The 13190-nt window shown below is 38.8% G+C and overlaps 1 protein-coding gene across 7 annotated transcripts in view; it reads left to right on the forward strand.

Moving 5' to 3' along the window:
• ARHGAP21 (Rho GTPase activating protein 21) overlaps nucleotides 1-13190 on the forward strand; it is a 112210-nt gene that overhangs the window by 80192 nt on the left and 18828 nt on the right. For all 7 annotated transcript variants that reach the window (XM_030264514.4, XM_030264517.4, XM_072925450.1 and 4 more), the window contains one exon: nucleotides 1220-3173. In XM_030264514.4, coding sequence (XP_030120374.4) covers nucleotides 1220-3173 — 1954 coding nt within the window. The remainder of the gene's footprint in view (nucleotides 1-1219; nucleotides 3174-13190) is intronic.

Raw genomic sequence — 13190 nt, forward strand, 5'->3', positions numbered from 1 at the left:
TATGGCTGCACTTAGGCTTTTATAACTGTCTACTGTTAAGACAGAGCACACTGATATACTGGAATTGAGCATGTTATGATTTGAACAGGAAATGCTGTGATATGATAGCACTCCTAAGCGTGTAAAAGCCCTGAGAAATTATTTTAATCTTCTGTTACATTGGCAGGCTCTGCACTGGCTCTTTATTTCATTATGTTCAAACTGAACAAAGTCATGCTGAAGTTTTTCAATAATAGAATGTTGTTTAAGTATGCTGTATGCTTCTCATGGATATATTGTTTTGAATGTTCCGTTAATTTCACAATGACAAATGCTGCTTTCAGAAATGCTGCAGAAATGCACTAAGTATGATATAACCATTTTTTTCTTAGAAGTCAGGTTGTTATGCATGAAGATGCAAAGTGCACCAAGGAAATTAGAGATTTCAGTTTGGGTTTCAATAGTGCATGGATAGTGGTGAATATGAATTTTCATACTATTTTTACCTCAAAGTTAAAAATGCTAAATATCATTAATATTTTTGCAGTAAAATTGCGTGCCATGTAGTTGCTGTCTCCTCTAAAATATGACTTACAGGGTGTTGTCTCACAACAATATGTTACTGCTTCAATTTTTTCATTATATGTTTAGGAACAGTAGTTTCTATGTAGAAGACATCTTAGAGGAGTGTGTGTATATGTATATTTATTTGTCTGTACTTTTCATATATACTGCATTAAGTGAACAGAGTTGTTTTATACCCTAAGTATATAGAGAATTTTCTAGTGCTATTTGAATTTATTATTCAGCATTTTAACCTATCGAGTGCGGTGAAATTCCAGCTTTCAGCAATGGGAGGCTTAAAGGAGGAAAATGTGTGAAGTATTATATTAGGTATCATATTAGAAAGCAGAATTAAAGGGGAGAAAAATACTGTGTTGTGTGCTCATGGATTTTGAGAAACCTGACTCAATGCCCTGCTCACAGTATGTCCTAGAATTGGTCATCAGTTTTTTAATCGTTGAGGGAGGGAATGAATGTCATGATTTTGCTTGTTCTGTTTCTGCTCACTAAGAGGCTGGAATGCTGGTTTTATCTTTTGAACTAACATTTTGTCTGAAATGAGAGGGAGTGTGAATTTTGTAGCTGTTCTCCTCCTTTGAAGCTTGGTTATGCAAATACTAAATGGCAAAGTTTTACATCTCCCTCACTGAATACTCACTTAATCTTCTCTCCACAGGCATATTCCCAAGATGCCTACCTGAAAGGCAATGAAGCCTACAGTGGTAATGCCCACAACATACCTGAACCACCACCAGTGTGTTACCCACGCCTGACATCCACAGCCTCTGTTAAGGCACAAGCCGCAGACAAGCTCCCTTCTGACTTCTCGCTGGGGAAGCAGCAAGTCAGTAGACCAGTCCGAGCATTGACACAGCCAGAGAGGGCTTACAGAATGGAAATACAAGTGCCTCCATCTCCAACAGACATTGCAAAATCAAATACAGCCGTGTGTGTTTGCAATGAAACTGTAAGGACTGTTATTGTGCCTTCTGAGAAGGCTGTAGATTTGCCGTCTTGCAGAAATAACCATGCTGGTCCATCACACAGGACAGAGGAAGTAAGATACGGCATAAAAGATCAAACCAGTCTAAAAGCATGGACCACCACATCACCACCATCTTTAGTGTCCACTGCCATTGTACTTCCCCAGACTCCAATAACAAGACCAGTTGATACAACTGTAACAGTAAGTAAAGCTTCAAATTATGTAGTATGTCCAGAAGGCATCCCAAACACTAGACCTTCTACTCAAGCCACAGACTCGCCCTCAGTCGCTACTAATCACTACAGTTCTCCAACCTCCCACCAGCATATAGACTGGAAGACCTACAAAACTTACAAGGAGTACATTGATAATAGGCGCATGCACATGTATGGCTCCAGAACAATACAGGAAAGGTTAGATAGCTTAAGGGCAGCTTCTCAGAACACAACTGAGTATAATCAGGTGGTGCCAAATCGCACTGCTTCTCAGGTACGGCGCAGGAGCACCTCTCACGACAGGGTTCCGCAGTCTGTCCAGATCCGGCAGAGAAGTGTATCCCAGGAAAGGCTTGAAGATCCCGTGTTGATGAAAGAATGGCCCCGAAGTGCTTCACAAGATGCTCTAACTTCACCTTCAGTCAATGCTAGAAATCACAGGGCTCGGTCGTGGGATTATCTCAGCAAACAGGGTGAAGTGCTAGAAAATTTTCATTCTGAGAATATGATTGCTGATGCAAATGGAGATAGGAGAAAGACTTACAAATGGACAGGGTTTACTGAACAAGATGATCGGCGAGGGATTTATGAGAGATCTAGACAGCATGCATTTCATATGTCCCTTCGAGGTCAAAACTTTCCTATTGCTCCGAATACTTATATTTCAGACAACAGGAGAACTGGTAGTAGAGCTTCTCTGCCTGGTTCTCACTTTCAGAAAGTTTCACCAGATATCAAAGTCTTACAGCCTTCTCGCGATTTGCAAACTCCTGGGGGAGTTTCAAAATCTGCAGGTGTTTCACAAGAAAGGTTGTGTCTCACATCAGCCAGAAGTTCTAAAAGTAGCTCTCTGAAGAACTCAGCTCCCTATGCAGCAAAACCGTCGATTCCCCTTAACCAGGGCCTGGATGCTATTGCCAGCAAAGACCAAAGAACAGTAAATAATTTGCATCAAAGCAGTCTGTTAAACCAACAGTCAAGGATCCGAGCCGAAGGTGCCCCAGATCACAAAACAGAAACTGGTAAAACCATCCAGCCCTCTTCTCTGGCTCCAGCTTCTACCAAACTTGTTCACCCAGCAAGTGAGTGTTTAACTACCTCTGACAACATAGATGGTTCCATCAGACAAAAGATTCATGGTATTGAAAGGGAAGATGTTCATGAGTCTGAAAGTCTGCAAATGGATGTTCAGGGAAATGACAAAGACACAGTGGTCATGCGGGACAAATCCCCTTCTGGCCACCAAACTCCCCAGCCTTTGAGGCATCAGTCCTACATTCTTGCTGTTAATGACCAAGAGGCAGCCTCGGACACTACCTGTTGGTTACCTAACGATGCTCGGAGAGAAGTCCACATAAAAAGAATAGAGGAAAGGAAAGCGTCGAGTTCCAGCCCACCTGGTGACTCTTTGGCTTCAATTCCATTTATTGGTGAGTTAAATTAGTTCAGTGTATATCAAATGCTTTTCTGTCCTAGAGGTGATGAAAAACAAGATGCCAGGTAACTGACTGCTATTCCTGTAAGCCCTGAGGTTGAGAGGCATGGGAGATTTTTCTCATCTAAAATAACTTTGGGTTGGTAAAAGGAAAAAATATTTTTCAGTGGAGAAAAAAAAAAAATCTGTTTTGTTTGGGGGTCCTGGAGAATGAGTGTAAAAATAACCCACAGTGATGTAATATTTTTCTAGAGTTTTCTTTAACCCTCTGGGTAAGTCGGTGTTACATAACTCCATAACTTTATCGCTCCACATAATGTTGTGATGTTACGTATATGGACAACTGGCATTTGCAACACCTTTCAAATACTTTTACTTTACTAGTATAAAACATACTTGGAATCCAGTACAGAGGGAATATGAATGCAAATCCATATAAGAGTGATTTGTCAGGAAAAAAGAAGTTTTTCAGCTGAATAGGTATGGTGAAAGCTTTCTGCGACAGATGGGGAAGAGATGAAAGCTGTTTCACGTGAAGGGATAGCAATAAAAAGAAGTGGATTTGCAAGTACGGATGCTAATGCGGATATGAATGAAAGTTTGTGGAAGCAGAATTTGAGAAGGCGAAATGATTTGCCTGTGTGCTGTGACACAAACAGGGATGGAATTACAGAGAGCTTATGGGAAGGGCACTGAAGAGGAAAAGAACTAACGGAGGGATTTGATATAGTCAGAAAAAAAATTATACTGAATGTTGGATATGTGATGAATCAGTGTTTTCTGCTGAAGAGAGGGTTACAGTGCAGAACATTTCTGTTCTATCCAAGTAGTCAATGCCTCTCTTGTCTTTGTCCTGCTGTTGTTGTTGGGTTGGATTTTCCTCTGTTCTGGCTGATATAATCTTATCTATGTAGTCTGGATGTCTGTGCATAATTTTCCACAGGAGTAGATTTATACCTGACTCTCTGTGCTCTTGAATGTAGCATAGGAAGTATTTAGAAAATACTGAATATGGAATTTTGATTCTCAGACTCATCTGTGTGAAAAACAACTCTTTTTATTGATCCTTTTTGGGTTTTTTTACACATTAGGTTAAGGGAATTACAGATGCGATGTATCTGTATCATAGCATAATTGTCTTCTGCTGGGGATCTGAAGCAGTGATTTTTTTTTTCCCCCAAGCATTATCTATAATACCCACTACTAGTAAAAATGAATAACCAAAAAACAGTGAAGAAGCTTTGTTTTCATCAGAAAATGGAAATCATACAAAAGATACGATAATTCTGGTCTTTTCACAGAATACTGGTAAGACATTAAAAAGTGCTTTCTTAGCTAGCAGATACTGCTTTTGTTGGGTTTTTCATTTTGAATGGGAGTTATATAGATCTTTTTCATTCTTGTTATTACTGGATGCATCAGTGTAATTTTAGGTTCTTCTTTAGACACAGTCAATCTTTCTTTAAGGATTAGCAAAGTTTGTGAGGCATGTAACTGATCTTTGTGCAGGATTTTTCAATACTCTGCCTAAAATCAGTGTTGGGCTCTTGATTTAGTTACATTCCATGTTTGCTGTGAGTATTTTAATCCCATACAGTTGAAATGTCATGTTAAAATTAGATCAAGATTGGTAATGTCAAGCCCAACCTTTTCTACAGATTCTCCTTTCTTGGTTTTGTCAAAGATTTCCTATGAACTTTTATTTATGTGACTTGCTTCCATAATTTAGAGAAATGTGTTGATTAAAGTTCAAAGAAACCTAAAACGTATCAGTTGAACTGTATTTGGTAGCAGTTGAGCAGTTCAGAAGGAACAAAATTGTAACTCTCTGTTGCAACCTCTTGGCATAACACCACATGGGATTGAATTCTTATAAGCCTCTTGGAATGAAACCTCCTGAATGTTCCAGAAATACTGAAACCAGATGCTTCTAGAGCCTGAGCACGATCTGAGTCAGCATGGTACTTGTGGCTGTTTTCCTAGCAAGAAATTCCTGTGCCAGTACAGGGGCTGTGGAAAGCTCCAGCTCCCTGAAGAGGAAATAACCCTCTCTGAATAGAAAGAGCCTGAGATGTTATGAAAGTGGACCACTTATGTTAGAGTCTATATGCATTATTCTAACTTTGCTTGTTCTGCTATCATTATGCCTAATTACAACTTCACTCATTAAAAGTTGTACTTAATCAGGCAGATAAAACCCTAGATCTTCTTGGAAATTCAATTAAAGGCTTTTTAACTCTTCAGATGGCAAATCACTGGAAGTTTTGGTTTAGGGTTCTCTTTTGGGTTTTTAGGATTTTTTTTTCCTTCTCTGATTGTTGAGAAGGATCTTACTTTGAATGAAGACATACCTTGGAATTGGCAAATTGCTTTTCTTCACTTATGCTTATATCCATATAGTAGGGTTTTTTGCTTTCTTAGGTTTTAATTGGATAGAACTAATTTAATACACTTAGTGAAGTTACTTGTACAGTAGATACTTGGAGTAGTGTAAAAATGCGAATTTGGGGAAGGGTAACAAGTATATTCCAAGGCTACGGATTGCTACCTTTTAAAATATGTGTGGTGTTTAAAATATTTGTGCTGTATCTATTTTTATCACCACTTTCTGCTTATTAGAAGCAGTAGATATGGCCAGGACCATATTTTGGTAGAAATTCAGCCAGGAACAGTTGGCTTTTGAAGCAGTATTTTGTGACTAACTTGCTTCTGAGAACAGCACAACATCAGGATGATTTTAGCCCTGGGTAAGTAGTACAGTGCCCTACATTGCAAATAGAAATCCAGGCAGAGTTTCTGTTGAGCTTCCTTACAGCAGGTTCTTGCAGGGATCATGGTGGGTTACAGAAGAACTGCCTTTTGACACTAGTATTTTAAAAAAGGTAGTTCAGAAGCAGGGAGATTTAAATTTTGTGTGTAATTTATTAATAAAAATGACAGATCTGTTCAGACCAAATCTAGTAGGCAGCTGTAATGTCTTTTATGGGAGAAATGGATTTATTTTTAAAAAATAGGCAAAAAAATTAGGCAAAACATCGTGTGTTCAGACTCTTCAGGTAAGCATATGTTCTTGAGGGATGATGAAGCTGCCAGCTTTACAGATAAAATACAGTGGTATTGCACACTTTGCTACTTTCCATATGCTACTAAATGCAGGATATTGTGGTTGTCAGAAAGCTGCTACTTCTGTTTCAGGTCCAGAGAAAGGCTATGTCCTAAAAATGGTCTTTGTTGTTTCAAATTATACAAGTTAAGTCTAGTGACGGTCTACTGTTTTTACCCAGAAAAGGTCTCATCTGTTCTCTAGACTAATAAAAATAACATTTTCTCTATTAGTGACTATATTAGCAGTTGTTTTTAATGTGCATTTTTTTGACTTGTAGTTTTTGCATGATTTCTGTGCTAGAGGGCAGCAAATGATACTTTTCAGACCTACTGGGTAATTTTTGGATGAGTTAATCTTCACTGGAATGGAAAGTAGAATGCTGCTAAACATCCTGATAGATGTGGATGACAAGTGGTGTCTCTCAGGGATACTTACTGGGGCCATGGTTATTAAATATTTTCATTAATGACATGGACAGTGGGGTTGAGTGCACCTTGGCAGATATACAGATTGACACCAAGCTTGAGAGGTGCTGTTGCCACACCTGAAGGATGGGATGTCATCCAGAGGGACCTGGACAACTCGAGGAGTAGGCACATGGGAATTTCACGTGGTTTAACAAGACCAGTGCAAGGTGCTGTGAGTCAGGGCAACCCCCTGGTGTTAACACAGGCCAGGGAATGGACAGGTGAGAGCAGCCCTGCCCAGAGGGGCTTGGGCTGCTGATGGGTGAGAGGCTGGACATGACCCAGCCATGTGTACTCACAGCCCAGAGAGCCAAACGTGCCCTGAGCTGCATCAAAAGCAGCGTGGGCAGCTGGTAAAGGGAGGAGATTCTAACCTCTGCTCTGCTTTGGTGAGACTCCACCTGCAGTGCTGCATCCAGCTCTGGCGTCCCCAGCAGGGGAGGTGTAGACCTGTTGGAGAAATTCCAGAGGAGGACCACCAAATTCAGCAGAGGGATGAAGCACCTTTCCTGTGAGGAAAGGCTGAGAGAATTGGGATTGTTCAGCCTGGAGAAGAGAAGGCTCTGGGATGCTGTAATTATGGCCTACCTCCTGAAGGGAGCCTACAAGGAAAATGGAGAGAGACTTTTTGCAAGAATGTGTAGTGACAGCACAAGGGGCAATGGATTTAAACTGAGGTTTAGATAAAATATTAGGAGGAAGTTCTTTACTGTGAGAGTGGTGAAACACTGAAACAGGTTGTCCAGAGAAGCTATGGATGTCCTTTTCCTAGAAGTATTTAAGGCCTCCTTGCATGGGTGTCTGGGCAACCTGGTCTGGTGGAAGGTGTCCCTGCCCTCAGCAGGGGCCTTGGGTCCCTTCCAAACCAAACCATTTTATGAATTTTGTAACTGTTGAGAAAATGTTGATTCAGGATATAGTTATTTAAATACATTTTGTAGACATAAATGTCTAGTATTCATGTCTGAGATTTGCAGCAAGGTTGAAAATATTTTTTGCTTCTTACAATACTTACTTGTAGAGTAGAAAGAAATGTAAAAGAGGTTAATCCAATTCCTGTATTGAGTGAACTACCCAGGAGCGCAGTGGGGCACTACTTCAATTCTTGACCTGATTGCAGCATGTGTAGCTGTCAGGCCAGCTTAGTGCTTTGGCCATTACTACTGGGTGGATGTTCTTTCCAGCTTCACAGAGGCCTGTCACATGAAAATTAGTTTTAAACAGATATGTTTTAAAAACCTTAGCCTAAATATAATGTCAAAGTTCAAGGTTATTTTAAAATAAAATCAAGTTCATAGCTATTCCATTAAAGAGTTTTTTCCTCAGGCATACAGTAGCATCATGTAAGTACAAAGATTTTTCCTCAAAGGTGGGATCCTATTTTGAAAGTATTTAGCACATCCTTACCCTGGAAAAAATTTAGGTGACTTCATTCCACTGTTAATTTGTGAATAACGGAAGGAAAATTACCCAGATAAAAATACTGACCAGACTTTGGTAACACCAAAATATTGTAAAAATTAGATGACTGTTCTCTCCCTGACTGAAACTCATACATTAGGAAGGGTATAAGAACAGGACAAGGATATGTGATACTTTCTATTCTCCCACTATTTGCACTTTAAAATATCTCTGAGCTAAATGTGATTTTAAGTGTACCATAAATTCCTCTTTTCTCGTCTGTATTACAGTAAAATTTTGTTATCCAATACCCTGTATTGATTTAAATAAAGATTTGCCAGGGATTTCACAGTTGAAACTACATGGTATTTATTCCCTTAGTGTGTGTCTGTGTTTTTCTAAACCATGTCTCCTGTTGATGAAGTTCACAGTGTGGGTTGAGAGGGTCCCTAAAGACCATCTGGTTCCAAGCCCCTGCCATCAGTGGAATACCTTCCACTAGGTTGCTCAGAGCTTCTCTCAAACTGGCCTTGAGCACTGCCAGGGATGGGGTATCCAGAGATTCTCTTGGGAACCTGTTGCAGTGCAATACCACCCTTACAATAAATCTCTGTTGCTTCTACCCATAGTGCAGGCAAACCACCACAGCAATTTCTGTGCTAATAATTAGGAACACTCTGCTGTACACCACACTTTAAAAGCTGATCTTCACGCTAACTTTCAAAACCAAAAAGTTGGGGGTTTGGGGGAGCTTTGGATTTTGTGGTTGGGTTTTTTTGGCGTTTTGATTGTTTGTTTGTTTTGGTTTGTTTTGGGGTTTTTTGTGGTTTTTTATTGTTGTTGTTTGGGGTTTGTTTTGGTTTGGTTTTGTGGGGTTTGTTGGTGTTTTTGTTTTGTTGGTTTTTCAGGTTTTTGTTTTTTTGTTTGTTTTTTTTTTTTGTATTTCATGACCTGTTTTTTTACAAACATGTCATAAATAAAAGTACTTGGGTACTTGCTAATTAGCAGATAGGGTAAATGTACCTGGCTTCCAGTGAGTTCTGCTCAACCCTGTTGGTTTTTTTTTCTATGATGTTGTCGTTGTTGATACTATATGTATTTTTTAACGTGTATTAACTAAGGAATTAGGAGTTGAAACATTCTAAATCACCTTTTAGTTAAGCTTTTCAGGCAACTTTATTATACATGTGATTGCTTTTCTCTTCTTTAGTGCTGAAAGTAGGGGTGTATAGCTTTACCCTGTCAATACTTACCTTTAAGTCCTAGGTAATGTACGTAACTCCAAGTACTTTTTGGAAAGTGTAAGGACTTTACTGTCTTGCCTTAGTGGATTATGTGCCATGCTTTCCCTATCCTCCCCCTACATGTTAATGCCTCTCTCTGCAGGCTGCTGAGGCTTTGAAAATGACAATGTGAATACATCGAATGCAATTGAAACAAGAAAATAAATTGATATGCTTGCAAAACACGCTATGAAAAAAGGTTATGATGGTAGGAATAGACACAGTTAGGGGAAACAGAAACATTCTCATAAGCAGAAAGGAAGCATTTGAAAGGATGTACTCATTCTGTTTTCCCCTTATGAGGAGGGAGAAACTCCAAACCTCGGACTTCTCCAGCAGAGATTGTGGTTCATTAACTCAAAGTGTGTGGATTTCTTCAGGGCAAATGGTGGCTGAATACTGATGGCTGATATGGTGTGTTTTAAGGCAAAACTGCTAGCAGTCAAGATAAAAACAAAAATCTTTAGCTATTGTGATAATTTTCTTTTCTACTAGTTGTTGCCTAGCTATTCCAAACTATCGAAGCACAAATGCAATTGCACTAGAGATTAGGGCTGACAAATGTTCATTTTTGAGGACTGTTTCTTCCATTATTATCGTGATAGCATTGGAACAGCTTTTAACATGTCATCAGTGTTTCCAAGATAAGCATCAGTCTTGTATTTTTTTACAGGGTTTTTCAGTGTGGCCTGCCAAATCACTGTTGCTCCAGGCTGAACACTTCAGTGTTTCTTATCCAAAGAACATTTTTTAAATCATTGTGGTATTCTGAAGTATAGCATCCAAAACGCAAAATTACAAATTAGTTTTTTAAATATCATTTAAATGCTACTGTAACTCAAAAATATTTTATTAAATTAAAACTTAAAATTTGGAGCAATAATTCATAACATCTAGAAGAGTTTTAATTGAGTAGAAGCATCAGATTAGTTTGATAGTGAGTAATAGTTTCAAAGCATAAATCATCCTAAGTGCATCATTATAACTTCAAATAATAATTGCAGGTAGGGAATGCTGCCGGGATTGTTGGCAACAAAAAATATACTGAGAATTGTACTTTTTTTTGTGATGGGGTAATACGGCAAGCAGGAACCTTTAGAATTGCTTTGTGTAGAAAGATAGTTAAACTTTTTTGCTTGACACTAAAATAAGCGATAGACCTTGATAGATGCAGTTTTCACAATAGTCTGACATGAAGAGTAACCTTGGGAAGCCTTTTCTGTTTGTGTGAAACATAGTCAGTATAACTAACATATTGTTTACATGAGTGCATTAGCAGAGGACTGGGTTTGATGATTCAGGAAGCTTGTTCCAGTCGTGTGTTTGTGGGGCTTAGAGCCATGAATGTGCTCAGCATGCAGATGTGTTTCCATTCTATTCTTTTGGCCACATGAGGATAATTACATAAAGTACATATATGAAGAAGTTATTTGTAAAGACAAGTAGTGCTGGATGTACTTAAAACTAGCCAAAAAAAAGGATTTCCAAGGTTCTTTTTTGAAAAAATGAGGTAACAGGTAATGAGGAATCCAGGCAATAGAGTTATCTTTTTTCCAAATCAGGTGTTTAAGCCTTGGAAGTCAGTACATAAGGGAGCTTTTATCCTTGCAGGCTGAATTGTAGGATGGAGCAGTTTGTACTGCAGGGTTTAAAACAAGACGTCACTGCTGTAGGGCATTTATTAGTCCTTTGGGCTATCTTACATGATAGCAGGGTTAATTCCATGTAGTTTACTTTTGATTCAGCAAGGATGTGGAGTGTAAAATGGTTGCAAAGGGCTGGCATTCAGTAAGACTGTGCCTCTAAAACCAGTCCTGCTGCAGGGTTGCTGGCTCATCCTGTCAATCCTCCATAAAGAGAAGATTAGGGTTTTTTTTTAATTCTACTAATGAATACTTAATAGTTTGTTCCTTCTTTTGTTACATAAGCAAATTAATTTGACATGTAAGATACATTCTTAAAGTGCATCCCAAAGCCATACCTTGTTGTTTGAGCGAACTGTTGAAGAACTAGAGAGGCAATTATTAAAATACTTACTGTAATGGCTGTGAGGTTGATGCCATCTGAGTCTATAAGGAACCTTGACATCTGTGGCTCAGTTGAATGAAAATAATGTTTTTAATGACTCTTTTAGCCCTTTGCTTTGCAGACAGCAGCATGAGCTACCTCGAGCTTTCTGCAGAAGGCTGGGCTTTTTACAATCAATCACTGTTACATTTACGCAAGATCTGAGTAACCAAAATTGCATTTAGTGCTACAGGAGCATCTATAAACAAATACTTAATCCAAGGATTTGGTATAGTTGTCAGAAAGCCAGTAATATTAAAATACAGTTATCTTCTTCAATGCATGCATTTTGGGAAATTGTACATTGGACAGTTTTTTGTTTCTGGGGGTGCATGCTGTCTCAACATTCTTATGGGAAATGTAAAGCTGTTTTTAAGTGTGTATTACTACACAGCTGTTACATTTTTTATGGTCTGAATCTTTAAATCAGGTACATAGTCTTTGATAAAATACATACTTCTTGAATTAAGCTTTTTGGCCACGTATTACATTGTTTAAATTGAGATGCCCAATTGGTGTTTTAAATGGTAATGTGGTCTGCATTTATTAAATAACACAGTTCCTTCTTAAGGTCTTTTAAGGTGTTGAAATATTGCTTGCAAGACTGCCATGTCTCAAGGGGAATAAATATGAAGGATGACTTTAGCCTTGGGAAGTTGTTTTTTTTTCCAGTAATTTTTTACTACTAGTGAAAAAAAGCTTTGGCAAACTGAATCTGTATGGATTGGAGGAGGAATCACATTTCTTGGTGAATAATCCCTATTAAAGCATCCTTAATGGTGTCTGTACTAAAGTCTCTCTCTGATTTGGTTTCCTATGTGTGTATGATTCAGTTAACTAAACAACTTCCTTAAGTACCTCTCTCCCTTGCTTCCCTACCACCACAAAAAAAAACCACCAAAAAACAACAAAACAAAAATGGAAAAAAAAAAACAAACCAGCCAAAGCTCAACAACAAACACAAACAAACCCCACAATCATTACCAGATTGGATAAAGAGGGTGTTCTTAAAACAGCTCGTGTGCAGCTCAACCCATACCTGTCCATGTTACCCAATGAAATGCATCTGAAGGTGTTGACAGAGTTGACTGGTGTCATTGCTTGAGATACTGTCTTTGAAGGATTATGAAGAGTGGAAAAAAGCAAATGGTACAGCCATCTTGAAAAATTATGAGAAGGACAATTCAGGGAAGGCAGTCAATTGACCTTATCTGCATCCTCATGCAAATCCTTGAGTTGGTCCTCTTGGAGCTAGTTTCTGGACAAAGGAAGGAGAAGGAGATTTGGAGTAGCATAGATTTGCCAAATGTTTGGCTAATGGCATTGCCTTTTATAATGAGATGAGTAGGTGTATGAATGAGAGGAAGATGCAGGGGGTCACCAGCCTTGACTTCAGCAAGGGTTTTGAGCTCTTCAGTGACACCATCCTTGTGCCATAGACTTTGACAACACTAGACTTACACTCTTTTAGTCTGGATCAAGAAGAAAGAACACAGCCAGGATATGCAGGAAGATCTCCCCCTCAATTTGGCATTTGTTGGGTAAGAGCCCTATCAACATGGTCTGAATTCAGCATTCCAAGGTTTGCTTCCACCTGAATAATTCTGTGATTTATTTAAATTACGTTTGAGGTTCTCAAAATGTACCCCTTTTGTGTTCAGGTTGTTACTTTCAAACCGTAAAGTTTA

This window comes from Taeniopygia guttata, chromosome 2 (assembly GCF_048771995.1).
Source record: "Taeniopygia guttata chromosome 2, bTaeGut7.mat, whole genome shotgun sequence".
NCBI lineage: Eukaryota > Metazoa > Chordata > Aves > Passeriformes > Estrildidae > Taeniopygia > Taeniopygia guttata.